Raw genomic sequence first — 23,635 nt, forward strand, 5'->3', positions numbered from 1 at the left:
AAACTAAATAATAAATAATAAAATAAAAAGCAAGAAGGGCTATGGGCATATTGCTTAGCAAGCACGAGACCCTTTCAAACTCCAGTACCACAAAATATACATATATTTTAAGACAGAAATATGTGTATTCTATCTTGGCAGGAGTAGAGGTAGTGTGGTCAGGAGAACACATTTTCCTAGAAGAGAGATGTCATTAGATGGAAGATTGAGGATATGGCAACTCACCTTTCCCTCACTTCTCTTTGCCAGTAACTGGAAGGCTATCATCTTTCCTTGAATCCCTCCCCTCCAGGACTACATCTCCCAGGAGGCTGTGCTGTGCTCTGACAGTACTCGAATTTAAATAGGATTCTGGGTTCTACGTAGAGCTAAACTGTTGCTCACTGCCCAGGAGTGAGAGGTGCAAGAGACAGCCAAAGCCACTAAGAGTTGGAGCCGGACCAGGACCCCGAGCCGGAGTTAAGTTTGAAGCTGGAGCAGCAGCAGCAGCCGTCTAAACAAGTTGCAAGATGCTGGTTATTTTAGTACTGCTCACTTCCTTCCTTTCACTCTTGTATGTGACAGCTCCATCCCTCAGGTTTGTCTTGATTTAACAATTCATAATAATAGTTTACAAAGCTTCCTCAGCCGCTGAGAGAGAATGGGAAGGAGAAGGAGAGGGAGAAAATTAGAGCAGAAAAAGAGCAGGAAGGAAGGAGAGGTTATAGATGCCACAAAGGAAAATTAAGCACCTGGATAGGTGGGGTGGGGCTTCGTTGAGTTCTGACTTGTGCTAGGCCAAGTGAGTGACTCTGCTAAGCATTTTAATTTAGGCAAATCCTTTCACTTCTCCCCCCACTCCTCCTCTTCCTCCTCCTGCTTCTTCTTCTCCTCCTCTTCCTTTTCCTTCTCCTCTTCCTTTTCCTCCTTCTAACTGGGCCTGGAGCTTGAACTCTGGGCCTGGGTGCTGTCCCTGAACTTCTTTTGTTCAAGGTGAGTGCTCTTTCACTTGAGCTACAACACTACTTACAGCTTTTTTGTGTAGTTTTATTGAGATAAAAATCTCACAGAGTTCCTTGCTAGAGCTGGTTTCTAATCACGATCTTCAGATCTCAGCCTCCTGAGCAGCTAGGATTATAGGCGTGAGCCCCTGGTGCCCGTGCCCCTTCATTCTCTTAGAGTTTCCCTGCTGAGCTGATCATTGCAGCACTGCTCATTTTTAAGTACCAGGCACTCTAGGAAGGAAATGTACTCTTTGATTTTAAAAGCTTAGCGATGGCTCTTCAGCTGTGGGATTTCTGGAGGTGTTCAAATAATGTGTGTTATGATTTTAAAAACTGCTGCTAATAAAGAAAGTTAAATGGATATATGAAGGACAGTCAGTATAGGCCTACATTATTGAAATTTGGGCTCAAATTCTAGTTCTACCACAGTTAGAACTTCTCCAAGCCTCAGTTTTCTTCATTGTAATGTGGAAATAATTCTGAAGTAGCTGAGAAGACTAGAAAGTGCCTTGTCTGCTGCCTGGCAGTTAGGCCATGTGCCCAGGAAGTATTGTTTCTGATCCCCTCTGGTCTTTTTTTTTTTTTTTTTGCTAGTCCTACGGCTTGAACTTGGCCTGAGCACTGTCCTTGGGCTTTCTTAAGGCTAGAGCTCTATACCACTTGAGCCACAGCACCACTTCCAGCTTTTTCTATGTATGTAGTACTGAGGAATTGAACCCAGGGCTTTGTGCATACTAGGCCAGTACTCTACCACTAGGCCAAACTCCCAGCCCTGGTCTTGTTTGTTTGTTTGTTTAACTCAAGAAGTCTGAAAGGGAAATTTCCTCTAGGTATACCCATGGCAGAAAGCCACTTGAGCATGCCCTGCTCTCTGAAACTGGAGTGGCAGCCACGGTAGTACCTGTGTCACCTCCAAGAAGATGAATCTTCAGTTACTAAGACAAGGCTCACTGGAGACCCTAGGGCTCAGGACCACAGATTCCACTAATCTTTATCCTGCATATTTTAAATGGGGATTAGAAGAGGAAGCAGATGTCTAGGAACTGCTAGACATAAGCATGCACTGTCTTTGTTGTCTGACAGCAGATGTCTCCTTGGACCTTAACAGCACCTCACTGAGTTGGCCCAGGATGTCCCTTGTAGACTCAGGGCATGTGATCTTCCCAAACTACATTTTATGAGCTGATGACTACCTTGCACAGTAGGAAAAAAAAAAGTCCCATGCAGCTGGGCATCGTTGGCTCACTCCTGCAACCTGCAATCCAGCTGTCTAAGATGATAAGACCTGAGTACTGTGGTGCCAAGACAGCCCAGAAAGGAAATTTTCATGAAACTCCTTTATTCCGTTAATTGCCCAAAAGCCAGAAGTGGAACTGTGGGGTTCCACTGGTGCCCAAGGGATTGGGCACCAGCCTTGAGTAAAAAATCTAAGAGACAGAACTTAGACTCTGAGTTCATGCCCCAATACTGGAATAAAAATAAAAGAAAGAAAGATGAGGCCTGGAATGTGGTCTAGTAATGGAGTGCTTGCCTAGCATGCATGTAGCCCTGGGTTCAATTCCACATACACAGAAAAAGCTGAAAGTGGTGCTGTGGCTCAAGTGGTCCTTGACAAAGCTCAAGGACAGTGCCCAGGTCCTAAGTTCAAGGCTCAGAAACAGCAAAAAAAGAAAAGGAAAGGAAAGGAAAGAAGGAAGAAGGAAGGAAGGAAGATAGATGGCCCATGCAGACATGCAGATTAGCTTCTTTGGGGACTCTGACTCTAACTGAAAGTGTCCCTCTTAGGGGGTAGTTTTATGTATCTCAATGTAGGGTTAGGAAGGGTGGTGTGTGATGTTTTCTCCCCCCTCCTTGTTGATAGAAAGTTCTTTGGTGGTGGAGTCTGTAGAACAAATGTGCAGCTTCCCGGGAAGGTGGCAGTGATCACAGGTGCCAACACCGGCATTGGCAAGGAGACAGCCAGAGAACTGGCTCGCAGAGGTGAGTCTTCTCTCTCCTGCCCTTTTCACTGGGACTCACTCCACCCTTTTTCCTCTTGGGCTCAGAGACACTGGCAGGAATTCAAGGAACTTAGGATGCAAATCTAATGTGATGTTAACTTATTGTTGATGATGCCCATGTTATTATTGGTCAAACAGTTATTCTAATTGGAGAAACTAAGCAACATTAACTATTGGAGGATAAGTTTCCAGTTGGGAGATAAACTGACAGCAAGAAGGCACAACTCAGAATCCTCAAGTGGTAATGTGGTTACGCCAATGTGTTAGGAGTGGCTGCCCACTGGTCCCAGACTCATTTTCTTTCTAGGCTCTGAGCACATTGTCCTTTCTTTTGACCCCAGGAGCTCGAGTCTACATTGCCTGCCGAGATGTATTGAAGGGGGAGTCTGCAGCCAGTGAAATCCGAGCAGACACAAAGAACTCCCAGGTGCTGGTACGGAAACTGGACCTCTCTGACACCAAATCCATCCGTGCCTTTGCTGAGGGTTTTCTGGCAGGTGAGACTCCAGAGGGTTATGAGGAAAGCAGGAAGGAGTATGGGAATAGGTGCTCTACCCTGATCTTACTGGACTGGTTCTGCCATGGGAGCCAGCAGGACAAGTTGTTGGCAGAAGGACGGAGGGTGGAGAAGCTGGGCAGGATTCTTATCAACTTTTTGTTCTTTAGTGGGAATGTTGAAGATGTCAGCATCCTGTCTGGACTTGTATCTTGGCATCGAGGCGTGGTCCTTTGCTACTCCCTTCTTTCATCCAGAAAGTCAAGTTTCTGTGGCAGAAGCATTAGCTAAGTTTGTACCTTTGTCCCAATTCTCCTACGTATTGGGAAGTATCCAAAAACAACAGTAGCCACTGGGAATAGGACTAGGTCTGTCTTGTTTTACTACTGGATTCCCAGGGCCCAGTAGTGTGGGCCAGGTCCAGATTTGGTAATCAGTACATAGCAGCTGAATAAATGAATGAACAATGTCCAAGAAGATAAGAGCAACTAAAATGAGAAACCCAATGACAATTATTATTGAATACCCCTGAGAAGGTCCACTGTGGGATAGTTACTGACAGCTAACATAACACTTGTGTTAAAAGAAAGGAGCAGGGTGTGGGCTGGGAGTTTGGCCTAGTGGTAGAGTGCTTGCCTAGCATGCACAAAGACCTGGGTTTGATTCCTAGGGACCACATATATAAAAAAAGCCAGAAGTGGTGCTGTGGCTCAAGTGGTAGTGCTTTAGCCTTGAGAAAGCCCAAGGACAGTGCTCAGGCCCTGAGTTCAGTCCCCAGGACTGGAAAAAAAAAAGAAATCAGTGTGAGTTCTTGCCCATAAAAAAGACTTTGTGTGTGGCTGAAGAGATGGCCTAGTGGTAGAGTGCACACTTAGCATTCACGAAGCCCTAGGTACTACATACTCAGAAAAAGCTGGAAGTGGCTCTGTGGCTCAAGTGGCAGAGCGCTATCCTTGAGCAAAAGTGTCCAAGGACAGTGCCCAGGCCCTGAGTTCAAGCCCCCGGACTGGCAAAAAAAAAAAAAAAAAAAAAAAAGGAGAATTTGTGCATAAAAGTAACAGCACAGGTTCAAAACTGTGACAGCCAATTAGGGCACTATCACTAACCATGAGCTTTCCTTGGTTGTGCTTAATAGAGGAAAAACAGCTCCATATTCTGATCAACAATGCGGGCGTCATGATGTGCCCCTTTTCCAAGACAGCAGATGGCTTTGAAACCCACCTAGGGGTCAACCACCTGGGTAAGTATTCTTGGCCGGTTAAAAAGTGAGGCTCTGGGGCAGGGAGTTTGGCCTAAAGGAAGAGTGCTTGCCGAGTATGCATGAAGACCAGGGTTTAATTCCTCAGTACCACATACATAGAAAAGCTGGAAGTGGTGGTAAGACTCAAGTCATAGAGCTCTAGCCTTGAGGAAAATCTAAGGACAGTGCTCAGGCCCTGAGTTCAAGACCCAGGACTGGTCCCCCCACCAAAAAAAAAAGTGAGGCTCCTGTCCTTTGTCAAAAGATGACCCTATGCTGGTGCTGAGGACCAGAGATCCCCATGGAGCCCACAGATCCTCAAATTTGGAGATATTGGACACAGTGCCACACCAGTGGCTCACACCTGTAATCCCAGCTACGCTGGAGGTGAAGATATGAGCATTTCGATTTGAAGTCAGCCAGGGCAGAAAACTCCATGAGACTGATCTCCAGGTAAAAAAAAGCCAGAAGTGGATCTGTGACTTAAGTGGTAGAGTGCTAGTCCTCAGGGGGGAAAAACGTTCAGGGATAGTGTCAGGCCCTGAGTACAAGCTCCAGAACTGGGGGGGGGGGGGGAAGCAGAGAGAGGGAGAAAGGGAAAGAGGGAGGGAGGAAGGGGAGGGCCTAGTCTCCAGAGATACCAGGGAGTAAAAAGGCTTTCTTGGATTGGGCAGTGGGAGTGCTAGGCTTGCCAGGAGGACCAGGCATGGAGGTCTGCAAGAATCTGAGCATAGCTGGAGTCACATACCAATGAGGGCCAAGCAAACTAAGTGTTGGACATTCAGATAGGCAAATCTTGAGAACTTAAGATAAAAAACCTAGAGGTTCTGAGTTCCAGGTGATGTTTCTGGAGAAGAAAGCAGGGCAAATGTTCTCTGATCCTAGGAAAATGTTATTTTCCTTAATGAATTCTTCTCTACCTGGGTCCACAGTGGTGCCATGGCAGCCAGAGGGAACAAGCAGGTGACTTGTTTCCATGTTTAGGGAAAGGGCAGAAGTCAGAAAAATAGCTGAGGTTGAAGTCCTGTATCAGTTCACACTCCCTGAGTCTGGGCTGCCCTCTTACCTTCCTATCTTCCTGCTGGCTGTCCTTGTAGGCCACTTCCTTCTCACCTACCTGCTCCTGGGCAGGCTAAAGGAATCTGCTCCTTCACGGGTGGTGAACCTCTCATCACTGGCTCACCTCGCTGGCAAGATTCGCTTCCACGATCTCCATGGTGATAAGCGCTACTGTAAAGGTTTTGCCTATTGCCACAGCAAGCTGGCCAATGTACTTTTCACTCGTGAACTTGCCAGAAAACTCCAAGGTAAGCCTAGATAAAGAGCCAGGATTAAAATAATAATAATAACTATTTTTGGTCAGGGTATAGGTTCACAGAAATTCTGGAGTCAGGCTATTGAAACATATATATTTCAGAAGCAGCTCTGTGTACTAAGAAGGATGAAATTATAAGCTTCCCCTCCTGGGAAGTGTAATGTTGAACAGGTGCTAGAAACCCCATAAAGCTCCTTTACATCCATCACATCTATTTGTGTGTGTGTGTATGGTACTGAGATTTGAACTCAGGGCCTCAGGCTCTTGCTTATTTTTTCTCCTGTCTCAAGGTTAGTGCCAGTCCTCCACTTCCAGATTTTTGCTGGTTCATTGGACATCAAACCCTTTCAGATTTGTCTGCATGGGCTGGATTTGAATCAGGATCCTCTGATCTCAGCTTCCTGCGTAGCTAGAATTACAGGTGTGAGGCATCTGCACCGGAACCCAGCCATCCCATTTTATCTCATATCTGTTTCTTTTTTATATTATTTTGACATCAACCCTTTGCAATAAGCAGAGAAGATGAAATGATTTCATTTTTTTCTTTTCTTTTTTTGCCAGTCCTGGCACTTGAACTCAGGGCCTGAGCACTGTCCTTGGGCTTTCCTCAATGATAGAGCTCTACCACTTGAGCCACAGCATCATGGAGCCCATAGATCCTCGAATCCCAAGATATTGGACACAGTGCCACACCAGTGGCTCACACCTGTAATCCTAGCTATTCTGGAGGTGAAGATCTGAGGATTTTGATTTGATGTCAGCCAGGGCAGAAAACTCCATGGGACTGATCTCCAGTTAAAAAAAAGCTAGAAGTGGATTTGTGACTTAAGTGGTAGAGTGCTAGTCCTCAGGGGGAAAACAAAAAGTTCAGGGGTAGTGTCAGGCCCTGAGTTCAAGCCCCAGGACTGCCAGAAAACAAACAAACAAAAGATACAAGATACTTCCTTTGACCTGTTGAAGGCTGTGGACTTTTCTAGAACAGATCAATTCTGGCTGGCCAGGAGTAGATGCAAATCCTAGGGTTGTGTTTCTAGAGTCCCTTTTCCTATGTGTATCTTTATGCTGGCATGTGCTATGTTGTGGTTTCACTGTGTCTTTTCTGCCTTAGGCACGGGAGTCACCACCTATGCTGTGCACCCAGGCATTGTCCGCTCTGATCTGACCCGCCACTCATTCATACTGTGCCTTTTCTGGAGGCTCTTCTCCCCCTTCATCAAGTCAGTGTGGCAGGGGGCACAGACCAGCCTGCACTGTGCCCTGGCTGAGGGCCTGGAACCTCTGAGTGGCAAGTACTTTAGGTGTGTGGGGACAGTGTGCCATCTCCCCACTATCTGGGTGACTGGCCTGGTGTCTAGCAGCTGAATTTGTGCCTGATGGAATAGATTTGGTCTGAACCTGCAAAGCAAATACAGTTAGTTTTCTAAGAGAACTTGTATTAGAAATAATATGAGAAAGTCAGGCACAGTGGCTCATGCCTGTAACCCTAGCTACTTAGGAGGCTGAGGATCTCGGTTCAAAGCTAGCCCGGGTACTAAAGTCCATGAGATTCTTATTTCCAATTAACCACCAGAAAACCGGAAGTGGCACTGTGGCTCAAGGACAACACCTAGGCCCAGAATTCAAGTCCCCCAACCGACAAAAATAATAATAATATAGAAAAATTGTTTTTATGGCTCTATTTTATACCTGTGTGTTATGGTTTCATGTTAGCTTGTAGCTATGAAGACTGTCCCTGTTGGTTATGCTAAGGAAAGAACTTTCTTAATTATCTTCAAGTCCTGGGGCTTGAACTCAGGGCTTGGGCACTGTCTCTGAGCTTCTTTTGCTCAAGGCTAGCACTCTACCATTTGAGCCACAGCTCCACTTTCTGGCTTTTTCTGTTTATGTGGTACTGAGGAATTGAACCCTGGGCTTCATGCATGCTAGACAAACACTCTACCACTAAGCCACATTTCCAGCCCAGGAAAGAACATTGGGGAACTCTGTGGGTCCTTCTCTTAACAGGTATTTCTTTCTTCCAGTCTTTCTTTCCTTTCTTCCTTCCTCCTTTCCTTAACTTTCCTTTTCCTTCCTTCCTCCCCCCCCTTTTTCTTTCTTTTGTTCTTTCTTTCCTTTTTTTGGTGTGAGCACTGGGGCTAAAACTGAGGGCCAGGCTCTACCTCTTGAGCCATACATCCACTTCTGACTGCTTGGTGGTTCACTGGAGGTAAGAGTCTCACAGGCTGGCCCCATTATCCTGCTAGTCTCTGATATCTTCTGCTCGTACCAAAATAAGCAGTGCTTAGTCTAGGGCTCTCAGGATAGGAGTGACTGTGGATGGAATTCAAGGTGTTCAAACATTTAGATAATGAAATAATTTTTTATCTTTCATTTCACAAACCTCCCACTGAAATGTAGTATTTTCTTCCATTGTGAATATAGGCAGAGAGCCACAGGAATAGTAGTGAGGTACATGACTTAGTTACCAGTGGAATTAAAAACATGTATGTGTCACACTGCAGTTCTTGTAGGCATCCCATGATGCCTCATTCTTCCTTTGCTACTTTGGAATCTGTTGGCTACTAATCCTGGCTCTAGGTCTTGTTGTAAAATATATGAATAAAGAAATCTGTTTTAGGGCCGGGAGTTTGGCCTAGTGGTAGAGTGCTTGCCTAGCAAGGATGAAGACCCAGGTTCCATTCGTTGGTACCACATACATAGAAAAAGCTGGAAGTGGTGCTATGGCTCAAGTGGCAGAGCTCTAGTTTTGGGAAGGCCCAAGGACAGTGCTCAGCCCTGAGTTCAAGTCCCAGGACTGGAGAAAAAAAAAGAAGTCTTTTTTTCTTGTGTGTATGTCAGTTGTGGGGCTTGAACTCTGGGCCTGGGCTCTGTACCTAAGCTCTTCAGCTGAAGGCTACCACCCTATCCCTTGAGCCACAGCGCTACTTCCAGTTTTCTAGTGGTTAAGTGGAGATAAGAGTCTCACAGTCTTTAGTGCAGGGCTGGCACTGAACCACAATCCTCAGATCTCAGCCTCCTGAGTAGCCAGGATTACAGGCGTGAGCCACTGCACCTGGATAAAAAATTTTTTAAATGCATTTTTATATGTTTCTTAGAATCTATCTGGTCTACTATGTTTTGTATATTCAGACATATATTTTGAGAAAGAGACCACAAACATTCCCAAATGGTCCATTCTCATTCCTATTATCTACCTACTCTCTTCTGTCTAGTGACTGCAAGAGGACCTGGGTGTCCCCAAGGGCCCGAAATAAGAAGACAGCAGAGCGCCTGTGGGATGTCAGCTGTGAGCTTCTAGGAATCCAGTGGGACTAGCTAGTGGGAAGGCCATAGTTTTACCAGGCCCAATCCATGCCATCATGAAGAGACCCAAGAGGAGGAGGTGAAGCCTAAAGGATTGTCTTGCTGGCTGTCTGATGTTGCTGTGAATGCTGTTTGTTCTCATCCTCCTGACCCTTCTAGAAACCTTTATATGTACAGCCCTGCTGTGAAGCTGACAAGACACAAGACTTTCACATGTACTGATCATTCTTGAAGATTAGTCAGTAAGCCTATGTCGTAAGAGGACTTGCAGATCTCAGGACAGGAGGTGTGTGTGTGTAAGAAGAATCTGGGAAATTGAATGTTTCTTCAACTTCACCAGAAACACCAGCATGTGTGCTTGGTGTTCCAGCAGCACCAGCATTGCATATGTTCAGCGGAAATAAGCCTCACAGCCTTGGTGGACTTCTTTCCTCTTTGAGTGCAATGCTAATCCAGGCCCTGGAAACCTGGGACCAACACAGGAAAATCATGGATGACTTATACCAAATTTTCTTCCACAGGGAATCTGGGAGCAACTTTCACATGTGAGGCTGTCATGTACATGATTTCCTTTTCTAAAGAGTTCTCCTCGCCTCCATTTTTAGAGAAAAATAAATATTATATACATTCAATTGCCTCATTTTTTTACAGGTAAACATGAAGTAGAGAGAGGAAGCCAGCCTACTACTTTAGTGAGTGGGGTAGTCCTACCCACTCACCAACCCACTGACCATGACTTTTGTTAATGGGTCTCATTAAGATGTTCTCATAAATCTAGGTCAGGACTATTATGTTTTCCCCATTCTCTTACAAAGTAGACACTCACTTTGAGTAAGATAGGCCAAAAACTGTGGAACATTTTGCTCAAAAACTCAAGGAAAATATGAAAATAATAAATAGGGAAGAGCAGGGATGAATCTCAGAAATTAGGATCCAAGTGGGAAAAATTACCAGGCTATGGCTGTCTGTCTCTCTTTCCTATTTGCCTATGTCTTCACCTTGACTGTTGGTTTTTAGCACTTTAGAGGTACTGCGGCTACTCATACTTTCCAAACTAAAAAATTCCAAGTTCAGCTTGGATCAGATACTTACTGTGAAGTATGAAGTGTATTTGGCTTAGTGGTTAAAGTGCTTGCCTAGCATGCACGAAGACACAGGTTCAATTCCTCAGTGCCACATACATAGAAAAAAGCTGGAAGTGGTGCTGAGGCTCAAGTGGTGGAGCTCTAGCCTTGAGAAAGTCCAAGGACAGTGCTCAGGCCCTGAGCTCAAGCCCAGGACTGGCAAAAATAAATAAATATTAGCAGAAAATACAGAACAACATATATCGTTAAGCCCTTAGAAGGATTTTTTACCCCTCTCCCTTTGCAACCCTCCCTCCCCCCATTGCAAGTACCTATTTCCTGGCACTTATTTTGTTGGTTTTTGACTTAGTCTTTCTAAAGAATTATACAATTTGAACTCTATTCTATAGAGTCTACTATACTTCAGTTAATTCATTTATAACAGCTTGCATACCTCTCCATTGATTTATTTATAAATATATAAGCACAAATGAAGGAAACCATACAACCTGTTTCTCTGGATCTGGCTTATTTCACTTAATATTTTTTCTTTCCATTTCCTTAAAAATGGTACAATATCACTCTTTCAGATGGATGAGAATTCCACTGTGTATGTATCTTTCTTTGAACTGGCAGTTGAGCTGGGTGTGGTGGCTCACACCTGTAATGTAATCCCAGCTACTCATGAGCTGAGATCTGAGGATCTCCAATTAACTATCAGAAAACCAGAAGTGGTGCTGTGGCTCAAGGGGTAGGGTGGTAACCTTGAGCTGAAGAGCTCAGGGACAATGCCCAGGCCCAAAGTTCAAGTCCCATAACCAATCAAAAAAAAAAAAAGTCAATATTCACGCTTCTAACCATCAACAGGAAGACATTTTACAATAACATGCCAAACAGCTCAGCTGTTCTCATGAGGAGTGAAAAACTTAAGATTCTCTGTTCCTTCCCACTGCTTGGAAGGCCCTTTTTACCTTGAGTCTCTACAAATCATCTATACAGACTAGAAAATGAACAGTTTGTAAATATGCTCATAATTAAACTTCAATATAAACACTTAAAAATGAGATAAATCCTGGGGCCAGGAGTGTTGCTTAGTGCTTGCCTAGCATGCACAAAGCCCTGTGTTTGATTCTTTGGTACCACATACACAGAAAAAGCTGGAAGTGGTACTGAGGTAGAGTGCTACCCTTGAGAAAGCCCAATGACAGTGCCCAGGCCCTGAGTTCAAGCTCCAGGACTAGCAAAGGGTGGGGGGAGTTGGAGGAAGGGAGGGAGGAGGGAGGGGGGGGGAAACCCTAACCAGAGACATATGAAAATGGTTCACAGAAGAGTTGAAGGCCACTTGATCTTTCCCATTCATCTTTTCTTCTCAACAAGAACACAAAGAAAAAGGAATGGGTATGGCCAAAATAGCACAAAGAAGTCAGGAAGCCAAGGAACTAGCCAAGTAACACTTTATTATGGTTTGCTAGTAGATCATTCAAAACTTCAAAATGTACAATTGTTTTTGTGTAACTGGTGTGACACTTCAAGGCATTTAGCCTCATCTTATGTCAGTCTGATCAATGGTTGCCTATTCTAGAATTCAACTAGTTCATGGAAAAAGCAAAATCTGGTCTTAGTATCTCAAACTAGGGGCTACATGATCTGTAGCCCATATGCTTAAAGTGCATATGCTCAGTGCAAAATAGGGCAGACTCAGAGGGTAAGCAGAGGCCAGGTAAAGACATTTCCTGGGCATCAGATGAAAATTTTGGTTCAGATGGAAATCTACAGTTTCTAAGCACCAGAGAAACTGGCTATAGCTTCCAGCTCCTATCTTAGCAACATAGGTGGTGAGATAACACAACTGAGCTCCAGCTGGCGGAAGACTCAGGGTTTCAGAGCTTTCCTTTAGACTCCTTATTTGCAAAATCCAAGTCAAAGAATTTGACAGGCCCTTTCTCAAACATTACCATGCCAATGCACATTCAAGAAGTGCTTTACCTAGTTTTCCATCAACTGGCCATGATCTGTTCATTCTACACTCCTCTGGTTTCTATCCACACTCTTGATGGAACCATCAATTCTGAAATGAACCACTGGTTCCTTTTGTTAAGACAGAAAAGCAGCACATTGCTGTCTCACTCATGCAGGTATTTGCATAGCCAACTGTGGTCTCAAAGAGTCTGAAGAGAAGTAGGAGGGAAGAAATGGTTTCTTAACCAATTCAAGAGGCATAAACAGGACTAGAACTCAGATTTGCAAAGGCTAGCCATTCCGTTATAGGATCTCAACTGTCATTTATTTCCCCATACTCTAAAGAGGAAGCCATATTCTCTTACCCATCAACTTTGCAGCAGGAAATTTACAAGAGCCATCTCTGTGCTTGTGTTCTTACTTGGACAGGCCTTCCTGTGACTCCCTTCAGGTTGAATGCAATGGGACATGCTCTGTTCATGTGTTGTCCTCTCAGATTTGATCATCTCTACTGCAGCCAGAGCTTTCTGGTGCTGACACTGGAAAAGCCCTGTCTTCAGGCTCTCTTCCAAAGACTTACATCATCTCCTTGTGCTTGTGGGGGGAGTTGCCCGAAAAGCCATTTCATTCCACAGGTTGAAAAGTCATCTATGAATTTGGGAAAGAAGCAGCTATCCTTTTGATGTTGCCCTCTAACTTTGTTAAACTCGTCTGGTTAAGAAGAGCATGGCGAGTGGACTGTGTACAAACAGGAGAACCCGGGTTAACAACCAAAACGCAGGGAAGGTTTGCAGACTGGCAAATATCTAAAGTAAAGTGCTTTTTTTTTTTTTCCCAAAGGAGAAGAGTCACATTTGTTCAGAAAATGTCTGGGCGTAAACATGAGTGCCAGGAGCATGCACACACGTGCGTACATGCACACACACACTCACTCACTCTGAGGTAGAAAGAACTGGCTATCTTCAGATAAACATATACAGATTCCACAAGTCTACAGAAACATGGCACTTGTGTGAAAGGTCCTATCCTTGCCTAAGTAGGAAAGAAGGGGCCAATCTAGCTCTTTTCCATCTGGGGCAGAGCCAGAGAAGTCCTTTTCCACAGGAGAAAAGAGGTTGTAGGGCACTGCTCCTGCTGCCACAGTTCTCGGGCTATGGTTTCTTGGCCTTCTTACACAAGGTCACTTCCTGGAGCCTGAGCCCTGGGTACCACGGGAGAGGCTTGTCAGAAGCCACTGGGCACAGATGTCTTGCACTACTGAATCCCCGCTGCTCTGGGCAGCCTGCTGCACCTGCTGGACCAGGGTGGTGGCCCGTGAGTGTTCTTGCTTCACGGCAATCAGGTATGCAGAACGCAGTTTGCAACATGTAAGGTAGGCCTGAACCTGGTGTTTGAGAGACAATGAAAAAGAATCTATCACAGGTGAGTCACCAAAGAACAAGCAGAGCCGAATGAGATGATGTTCACCTGTTCCCTCTTTATTCCCTCCTTATCCAAGTCCCAATTCCACCTTGGGACAGAGGACTGCACAGAACTGTTGTGGGGAGCAAGGAAACTGCTCCCCATAACAAGGGGCTGCCCCTTTGCATTTTCTCACCTTATTGTCATCATTGTGTATTGCCTGGATCAGTCCCTCCAGCTCCTGTGCAGAACAGAGACAAAGCAGTGTGAGCAGCAGAAAGCTCCCTGCTTGGGAGTCAGGGCCCAATCCAGTCTCAGTTCAACCACTGAGACTCCAGAGTGGGGGTGCCTGCCTAACTCTTCTTTTTAAAACTCAACTCCTATTTGAATAGCAATACAGGAGAGTTAATGTAGCTATTTCAGGAGAAGGAGCATCTCTTCAGAAACTTGTCCTTGGCCTTCACAGATAGATGTGGCTGTTTAGATCACAAAGAAGGTATCTGCCTACCATCTGCAGGCAACACACTACAAAGACCATTGGCCTATCCCGAACTCCTGGAGAACCACAGAGAGCAAGTCAACTCTGTCAGTCCACAAAACTTTTTATTTTATTTTTATTTTTTTTTTTATAAACCTAAGCTACCCAGGAGGCTGAGATCTGAGGATCAAAGTTCAAAGCCAGCCTGGGCAGGATATCTGTGAGACTCTTTTTTTATTTTTATTTTTATTTATTTATTTATTCTTTTTTTTTTTTTTTTTGCCAGTCCTGGGCTTGAGCTCAGGGCCTGAGCGCTGTCCTTGGACTTTCTCAAGGCTAGAGCTCTACCGCTTGAGCCTCAGCACCACTTCCGGCTTTTTTCTATGTATGTGGTACCAAGGAATCGAACCCGGGTCTTCATGCATGCTAGGCAAGCACTTTAACCACTAGGCCAAACTCCCGGCCCCTCCACAAAACTTTTTAGGGGCACACAATACACCTTCTGGGTATAGAGGACATGAGTTTTCTTAGCAGAAAAAAGTTGATTAAAGACCACTATTGCAGAGGGTCAGAAAGATAAAGGCATTTCAGGCATATCATGGATAACAGAGAAATAAAGAAGAGGATGAGAAAACCCTGAAGTAGATGGAGGACCAGAGAGGTATAGGAGTGTACCTGGGGTGGGATTTGCTTGAAGGCTTCCACGCAGTTGAGGAGGATGGTATCCCCTTCGCTTTTGGCCGCCATGCCCGACTCACTGACACATTTGAGCAGTTGTCGGATCTCGCTGTATTTCTCCTTTTCCACCAGCTGCCGGGCAGCTCTGCAATAGGTTGCAGCAGCATCTAGCTGAAAGTCCTGGAACAGAATATGGGATGATAGTCTTAGGATGGCAGTAAATAAATGAAGAAAAATAAATAAAAAACAAACAGCAAATTCTACTTTGGAGTTAGGCATTTAGTATGAATCCATACAAATTCTAATCTTTTTTATTTGCTGGTCCTTAACTCTGGACCTGGGTTCTGTCCTCTTGGGCTCAAGGCTAATAATGCTCCATCACTTGAGCCACAGCTCCACTTCCAGCCTTTTATATTCATGTGGTATTGAGGAATTGAACTCAGGGCTTCATGCATGATAGGCAAGCACTCTACCAATAAGTCACATTTCCAGCCCCCAAACTGTAATCTTAATAATTGAATTAGTATGTCTTGCTGGGCACTGGTGGCTCACACCTGTAATCTTTGCTACTCAGAAGGTTGAGATCTGAGGATAAGGGTTCAAAACCAACAAGAAAGTTCCAGAAAAAATCCTGGCAGGAATGTCCTTGGAGCTCTTATTTCCATTTCATCACCAGTAAGCTGGAAGCAGAAGTGTGGATCAAGCAGTAGTAGAGTGCCGCGTTGAGTAAAAACATCTCCGAGTTCAAGGTCCAGTACTGGCCACAAGAAAAATAATGAAGTGGTACTTTCTGAAAGTAGTCCAATCTAATTTCCACAATCATTTTATTCTATCTCCTGAGTTACCTTTCTCTAGAAAAGGGCCCAGGAAGTTGGCATTTGTCGTCCTGAATACATGGCACCATGCTAAGAACTAGCTGTCTTAGTGTTCAGAAAAAGACTGATTTGCTGAAAACTGCCTTAAACTTGGTCTAGGTTCGCCATTAGGCCATGGGCCTGGGGGATCTTCTACTCCTCCATTGTGAGGACTGGTGGTGGTAGTTCTTCAGGGAAAGCTTTAGGAAATATTTCTGATGATAGTTTTTTTTTTTTTTTGGTGGGTCAAGAGGCTTGAATTCTGGGCCTAGGCACTGCCTCTGAGCTCTTCAGCTCAAGGCTACCGCCCTACCCTGGGCCTGGGCGTTGTCCCTGAGCTCTTTAGCTGAAGGCTACAGCCCTACCCCTGAGCCACAGTCCCACTTCCCATTTTCTAGTGATTTACTGGAGATTTAAAAGTCTCAGGTTCTTTAGTGCTCAGGCTGGCTTTGAACCTTGATCCTCAGATCTCAGCCTCCTGAGTACCTAGGATTATAGGTATGAGCCACCCGTGCCTAGCTCTTACTTGATATCTTTTTTTTTTCTTTTTGCCAGTCCTGGGCTTGAGCTCAGGGCTTGAGCACTGTCCTTGGACTTTCTCAAGGCTAGCACTCTACCACTTGAGCCTCAGCACCATTTCTGGCTTTTTGCTATGTATGTGGGGTACCGAGGAATCAAACCCAGGTCTTTGTGCATGCTAGGCAAGCACTGTACCACTAGGCCAAACTCCCGGCCCCTACTTGATATCTTTTGATTGGTTATTAGCTTCTGGCAAAGATCCACAGCCTTGAATTTAACTCAGTTCAATAATTGCTACCTCTTTGATCTTTGTTACTATAGTAACATAAATCTGCCTTCCTTCAGATAAAAATTTATAAAGAATAATCTCTCACAGAAATGTGAAAAATGTGCTGATTGCCTTTAGCATAATCTTGATTAATCCAAGTCATACCTGCAGAACACGGAATGCAATTCCAAAACCATCTTCTACATTTTTCCCTCCTAGCATGATCTGAAAGGAGAAACACGTTTTAAGAAATATTAATTCCTAGAAGAGCTCCTCACTCAAGAATGAGAACCACCCCAATTTATTTAATTTTTAAATAATGATTGAGGCTCTGCTAAGTGTCAGACACTAGGGACACAAGAGTGAGGAAAACGGACTTAGTTCCCAGCAAACTGTGGCTTCTGATCCAGTGGGAGAGCAGCCAGCAAAAAACAGAAGTGAAGCCCAGATGATTAAAACTATGATAAGTGTTCTGAAAGATGTGAGCAGTCTGCTGGACATGAAACACTGTACCTTGCAGGCAACTTCCATTTTCATGTGGTTATTTCCAAACAGGGTTGGCAGAGGCAGAGTGGTGATTTGAGAGGTCCCAGCACTTTCACACCGATGTAAGAATCTGGTTACTTCCATCTGCAGCTGAAGTGTATTCATGTGCCTAGGGGGACAGGACATGCAAAGTCCAGCCTCCTGAGAGGCTTCAGGAGGGATGAACTGCATAGGGACGCGTGACTGAAACACTTGTAAGACGAGGGTGATAGAAAAAGCAAAGGAAACAATGTCAAAGGAAAAAGAGGCCCCAAATACCTTTGGAGCAGTTATGACAAAACAAAAGCGGGTTATCTAGCAGCCTACAGAAATACACAGTAGTTAAGGTATACATTGGGACTGAACAAAACCCAGGCAAGGCATCATTGTATATTTATTGAGCACCTATGTTTTAGGGGCAGCACCAGAAGTCAAGAGAGGCACAGGTGATGCCTTCATTGAAACCATACAAGAGAGGAGAGGAGAAACGGAGAGCAACACAGAAAATATCCAAAGATTACTCCCATGAAAGCAACAGATGGAAAAAGAGTAATTATTTTCTGTAGATGTTGCATTCTAAGTGTAAGTATCAAGCAAGCTTGATTGGATCTTAAGCCAACAGGAAGAAAGGACCTGGTGCTTTGAGGAAGCCTGGAGACTGATGTTTAGCAAGGAAGAAGACAGGAAAAGACAGAGGGAGGTATCAGCAAAGGTCAGATCATGAAGAATCTGTGTTGTCTACTGTAAGGAGTTTAGCGGTAGCATGTGATTCTAATCCTCCTTATCCTCTCTTGCCCTAAAAACTCTTCCAAATAACTTTCCATTTTTATCCAGACTCTGTCCTTCAGGGATAAGGCCTTTCTTTGGCCAGTCTCAGAGCTTGAACTCTGGACCTATGTGTTGTCACTGAGCTTTTGTACTCAAGACTAGCTCTCTACCACTTGAGCCACAGTTCTACTTTGGCTTTGTTGTTGTTGTTGTTGTAAATTAGAGACAAGAATCTCAGACTTTCCTGCCCAGGCTGGCTCTGATTCAAGATCCTCAGATTTCAACCTCCCGAGTAGTTGGGATTACGAGTATGAGCTGCCACCTGGGTCTTTGTGCATGTCAGGCAAGTACTCTACCACTAGGCCAAACTCCCAGCCCAACAATGCTTTTTATTTGCTTTTTCTTAAGCACTGGAGAAGGCCGGGCAGCACTGCACTGATTAGGTTCTGAGCCTCAAGCTACCTGGATACATCAGCTGCAGTCATCTTTTTCCGGAAGAAGGCAGTTTTCTTTCTTCCAGAGCCGCGGGATGTTTCTTGGAGGTAGATCTTCAGGTGGTCCTTGGCTTTAAGAAGCCACGAGAGCTTCTCTCCTAGCTCTGTATAAGACTTTGCTTTGTGACTGAAGAACCTAATACAGGTCATGGCAGCCCGAACTTGGTCCTAGAAGAGCAAAATGAACGTCCAGATCAAAAGAGATGAGGGCAGGGTCTGATGAGAATTTCAATCTCATTTCTATTGAGCAAGTATATATCTTTCTTCTTCTGGTCTCTATTGTGTTCTCATCCTTTTTTTGGTCAGATACAGTGCTTGAACTCCGGGCCTGGGCACTGTCCTACAGTGCTACTTCTGTTTTTTTTTTTGTTTTTTGCTTTCTGGTGATTAATCGGTGAGAAGAGTCTCATAACCTTTTGTGTGCAGGTTGGCTTTGAATGGTGATCCTCAGATCTCAGCCTTCTGAATAGCTAGGATTACAGGCGCGAGGCACCAGCATCTGGCCTGTATCCTCACCTCACCTTTATCTCCTGTTTTTTTTTTTTCCCCTTGCTAAGGATTGCTACCCACATCCATTGCCAGCTGAACTGCTAGTCTATTAGTAATTCCAAGGCCCAAGAGATTTTTTTTTGGGGGGGGGGTTAAAGGTTTCTTTTTTTATGTTTATTTTTTATTGTAATTAATAAAAGGGTTACATGATATTTGCCAGATAGAAGGTGCATTAATTCACATATATTGATACCCTTTCACATGTCTTGGTACCCATTACCCTCCCCCCACCGGCCCGGGCCCAAGAGATCTTAAAGTACACTGAGTTCTTGAGCTGGAATTATTCTATCACCACAGTACTCTAAAAGAAGATACTTCCCCATGGCTTTGTTCCTATCCTGAATAATTTAATTTCTCCATGATTTAGTATTAGCAAGCCCAAGACAGATTAAGAGGAATCTTGTCCTTCTCCCTCATGTACTTTTCTCCATATATATGTACTACTCTTTAATTTCTTATGAATTTGGTGTCTTTTTTAATTTTTATTTGCCAGTCCTGGACCTTGAACTCAGAGCTTGAGCACTGTCCTTGGGCTTTTCCCAAGACTAAGCCAAACTTCTGGCCCTGAATCGTTTATCTTTTTTTCCATATATTTTTATTGTAATTAATAAAGGGTTACATTATATTCACCAGATAGAAGGTGCATTACTTCACGAACATTGATACCCTTTCTCATGTCTTGGTCCCCATTTCCCTCCCCCACCCCCACCCTGTGTATCTTTTTTATGTTTTTTTTTTGCTTGTTTGTTTTGTTTTTGGTCAGTTCTGGGGCGTGAACTCTGGGCCTGAGCGTTGTCCCTGAGCTCTGCAGCTTAAGGCTACCGCCCTACCCTTGAGCCACAGCACCACTTCACCACTTCCACTGCATCTTTTTTAAACTTTTATGTTTTTTGAATTCTGCAGAATGCCATTATGGACAAGATTTAATTAAATTCATCTTCAAATTGAAGTAGAAATCCTAATACTGAATGACAGTATAGATAGAGCAGGATGGATTTGCTCTAGGACCAAATAGCAATGCCAAGAGATCAAATGATAGTCCTGTTCTCTTCTCTTGCACACCTTACACTGCATGTCAAGGCATTAGTCAAATGGGCCGAAGGGAGAACAGGGCTGCTATTACCTTCATAAACTGCTGTAGCTCATAGAGAATGTGGTAGTAGTTCTTCTTCTGTAGATGCTGGCAGGCAGCAATCAAGTACGTTCCCCAGCTGTCCAATGTTGGATCTATGGATTCTAGCAAGTTTTCTAAAGTGTGTAGCTTTCCACTTTTATAGCTTGGCTGGAAAATTCCTTCTATAAAGATTTCTGGAGGACTGTCCTAAAGCAGGGTAAGATAAGAGGTCAGGAGTCTAGAGCTTGGTTCTGGCACAGTCTGGCATGCTCTAAATTTCCTTTTACTCATGACCCTTTCAGGGTGTATTCTCCTGGGTCTGGTGTTTACCAGGATGGACTCTACCGTTTGAGTCACACCCCAATACTTTTTACTTTCTGTTATTTTTAAAATAGATTCCCTCTCTCTCCCTTGCCTACACTGGCCTGGACTACAATCCTATTTATGCTTCTTGTGTAGCTGATAAAAGTGTACTACCAAACCCAGCTTTTTGTTGTTGATATTGTTGGGTGCGGAGCTTGAACTCTGGGCCCAGGTGCTGTTCCAGAGCTCTTCAGCTCAAGGCCAGTGCTCTACCACTTTGAGCTATACCATCATTTCTGGTTTCCTGGTGGTTAACTAGAGAGAAGAGTTTCCTGGACTTTTATTCCTGGGCTTGCTTTAATCCGCAATCCTCAGATCTTAGCCTCCTGAGTAGCTAGGTGTGAGCCACCAGTGCCTGGCCACACCCAATTTTTTATTGGTTGCCGTGGGGTTCTCATGAACTTTTTGCCTGGGTTGGTTTCAAAACCATGATCCTACCAGTCTACTCCTCCCGAGTAGCTGGAATTTTTGGTCCTGGCTTCTTTTCCCTAAACTCCAACATCAAATTCATCAAGTCCTGTTGCCTCTATTATCAGAATAGACACAGAAACACGTAGTACCTCTTCTGCCTGTTCTGCACTTTACCCACATGTCCACATAGCTCACTCCTCATGCCCTCCCTTCAGCCTTTTACTCAGTCAGGTGTCACCTCCCCTGGGTACCCTATCTAAAACTGCACAACTTTCTCCTTTCTCTCCTTTGGTTGGGGGATGGACTATCACTATCTAGTCTGCACTACCCTTAAATTTAGATTATTTTCCCTCAGCATCTTGAGTGCTGGGATTACAGCACTCTTCTTATTACAATAACCTATTGTGCACATTTTGTTTACCTGGCTTATTGTTTCTATGTCCGTTATCACATGAGACTGGGTTTCCTACTGTCACGTCCTTAGGGTCCTTAGCTATTTTAACAAATGATGGAAGTGGGGCTGTGGTTCAAGTGGTAGAGCAGTAGCTTTGAGCTGAGGAGCTCAGGGACAGCTCAAGCCCCAGGACCGACCCCTCCCTCTCCACCCAAAAAAAAGAAAAGACTGTTGAGCTAATGCACAGTTGGCAACTATTATAGACTAACTCCTCTGGAAAATGAACATGCATAGTAATCTCTCTTTTTTTTGCCAGTCCTGGGATTGAGCTCAGAGCCTGAGCACTGTCCTTGGACTTTCTGCTAGAATTCTACCACTTGAGCCTCAGTACCACTTCCGGCTTTTTTTTTTTCCCCATGTATGTGGTTTACTGAAGAATCAAACCTGGGTGCATATTAGGCAAGCACTCTACCACTATACCACACTCCTGGCCCCCAGTAATCTCATTTTTTAAAACTCATCTGGGCTTCAGAGACACTGAGTCATAAAATCCCATTTCATACTAATGGAAAAGGAAGAAAATCATTTTGCCATTTAAACTTTAGGTTGGGAATGAGTAATGCAGAGAAAATTATGGATTTTAAGTGTATGGTACTATAATATGCTTGGAAGGAATGCTTACAAGTGGACAGGATCTGGGCTTTGAGAATATCTATGGTGTTAAGGTACCTTTCTTGATCTCTGTCTCTTCCAAACCAAGAAATCTAGGAGGCCTAATTTAAATGGTTTAGGCCAGACTTTAAGCAAGGGAATCAGTTCCAAGGGAGAGGGAACTCTCCTTTGAGTGCTCTCTTTTGAGAACTCCTCAGAAAAGTACTTTAAAAATACTCATTTTGGCTGGGAATGTGACTTAGTGGTAGAGTGCTTGCCTAGCCAGAGTGCTGAAGCCCTGGGTTCAATTCCACAGTACCACATAAAGAGAAGAAACCAGAAGTGGTGCTATGGCTCAAGTGGTAGTGCTCTAGCCTTGAGCACAGAATGTCTCAGGGACAGAGCCCAGGACCTAAGTTGAAGGACCAGGACCTGCAAAAAAAAAAAAAAAAAAAAGAATACTCATTTTATCTATTCATCTATCCATTTACTCATCCCTAACTAGTACTAAGCACACATAGCACATAGGTAAAATGTAAGCCTTCTCAGTGAGGATAGGAAGACTTACTCATAAACAAATAGTATCAGTCAGGTGGGATAAATGCAGTAAAGTGTGTGTGTGTGTGTGTGTGTGTGTGTGTGTGTATAGGTTCTATAGCATGCTAAGGAATTTGGATTTCACATTGGGCAACCATTAGAGGTCATTCTGGAAGATCCTGAGTGTATTAGATTTTAGGAAGCTTATTCTGCAGGCAGAACAAGTGTACAAAAATAGACAAGGAAAACACTAGAAACAGAACCCCAAGTTACTCAAATTCATTTTCACCACATATTTCTCCTCACCCTTATCTGCTTGAGAACAAAGCAAAGCTATTTCAGTTCAAGGGTTACTGATTACAGGGCATTAAAGGAAGATTTTCTTCCTAGTTCTCCCAAAGCAGGGGCATGCTGCTGTCAGCTGCTACCAAGATAAAGAGTTAATAAGCAGCTTAACTCTCTGGACTACAGCTGTCTAAAGGAACAGGAGTTTCTGCTTGGGAGAAGCATCTTTATCTCATTTGGAAATAGATGCAAAGAGAAAAAAGTTAGCAATTAAATTCCAAACAACATGTTTTTTTACATGGTTCCTCAGATCTTGTTAGTAGCTAAGGCACAAGAGTAACCAAGCAATGGCCAAACAATGTTTTTCATTTTTCTGTAGGGGTCGAATTACCACTATGATGTAAGCAGTTGATTTTACTTGGAGCTATTTGGGGAAGACATGTCTACCTATAAAATTTCACTAACTGTTGTTTGATTTTAACGTGGATGGATAGTTTTGTATGAAATTTGGTAAGTACTAATTAATTCCTCAGGAAATTATTAGTGAAGGTTCAGATGAAAAGAAATGCCGAAGGGCCATGGTGGAATGGAGACCTGATTGCTTATTAGAGGTTCTGACCAGGCAGTGTACTTCAGTGGCGTCCCTGCCTCCTGTGGGAGGAGGATGGGGGAAGAAGAGCCAAGCAAGAGGCGAACCCTCCCTCATCATGTGCACAGCATCTGTGCCATGGCCCTGGAGGTAACAACTTTGAGTGGATGCCATCCCAGGTCAGGTGGGAGCCCAGTGGAAACAGAGACAGGTTCATCCCTTTGGGAGAAGGGATGAACTTTGTCCTTGCCAGCAGGAGGGTAATGTGAGAGCCAAGTTAAGACTTGTTTCACACTCACTGGCCAATAATGTAAAAACAATCTTCTGCTTTGATCTGACTCTGCTGGAGTTGTTCTCACATATTGCCTTTGGGCTAAGCCACAGGGAGGGTCCAAGG

At 44.2% G+C, this 23,635-nt stretch overlaps 2 protein-coding genes across 3 annotated transcripts in view; one reads left to right on the forward strand and one right to left on the reverse strand.

The window, feature by feature from the left end:
* The first annotated feature begins 295 nt into the window (after window positions 1-295).
* On the forward strand, window positions 296-10,435 carry Rdh12 (retinol dehydrogenase 12). Its single transcript, XM_090344339.1, has 7 exons — window positions 296-577; window positions 2,845-2,963; window positions 3,325-3,480; window positions 4,615-4,719; window positions 5,817-6,026; window positions 7,143-7,332; window positions 9,247-10,435. The coding sequence occupies exons 1-7, from the start codon at window positions 510-512 to the stop codon at window positions 9,347-9,349; spliced, it is 951 nt and encodes a 316-aa protein (XP_090200465.1). The 5' UTR covers window positions 296-509; the 3' UTR covers window positions 9,350-10,435.
* Window positions 10,436-11,849: 1,414 nt separating this feature from the next.
* Zfyve26 (zinc finger FYVE-type containing 26) overlaps window positions 11,850-23,635 on the reverse strand; it is a 67,309-nt gene continuing 55,523 nt past the window's right edge. Inside the window, exons 35-41 of one of the 2 annotated variants that reach the window (XM_090344341.1) lie at window positions 20,018-20,215; window positions 18,314-18,513; window positions 17,072-17,213; window positions 16,724-16,783; window positions 14,915-15,097; window positions 13,958-14,002; window positions 11,850-13,744 (exon numbers count right to left, since the gene is read on the reverse strand). In XM_090344341.1, coding sequence (XP_090200467.1) covers window positions 13,541-13,744; window positions 13,958-14,002; window positions 14,915-15,097; window positions 16,724-16,783; window positions 17,072-17,213; window positions 18,314-18,513; window positions 20,018-20,215 — 1,032 coding nt within the window. In that variant the 3' untranslated portion in view covers window positions 11,850-13,540. Of the gene's footprint in view, window positions 13,745-13,957; window positions 14,003-14,738; window positions 15,098-16,723; window positions 16,784-17,071; window positions 17,214-18,313; window positions 18,514-20,017; window positions 20,216-23,635 lie in introns of those variants that run through there. The other variant, XM_090344340.1, reaches the window with a different exon arrangement.

This window comes from Megascapheus bottae, chromosome 14 (assembly GCF_031878675.1).
Source record: "Megascapheus bottae isolate mThoBot1 chromosome 14, mThoBot2.hap1, whole genome shotgun sequence".
Classification (NCBI taxonomy): Eukaryota; Metazoa; Chordata; class Mammalia; order Rodentia; family Geomyidae; genus Megascapheus; species Megascapheus bottae.

Excerpts from the sequence above, each read along its gene's own strand:
- Rdh12 (XM_090344339.1), top strand. The coding sequence starts at position 510 with ATGCTGGTTATTTTAGTACTGCTCACTTCCTTCCTTTCACTCTTGTAT. Across the intron at positions 2,964-3,324 it reads CAGAGAACTGGCTCGCAGAG|GAGCTCGAGTCTACATTGCC; the intron begins GTGAGTCTTCTC and ends TTTTGACCCCAG. Across the intron at positions 7,333-9,246 it reads CTGAGTGGCAAGTACTTTAG|TGACTGCAAGAGGACCTGGG; the intron begins GTGTGTGGGGAC and ends TCTTCTGTCTAG.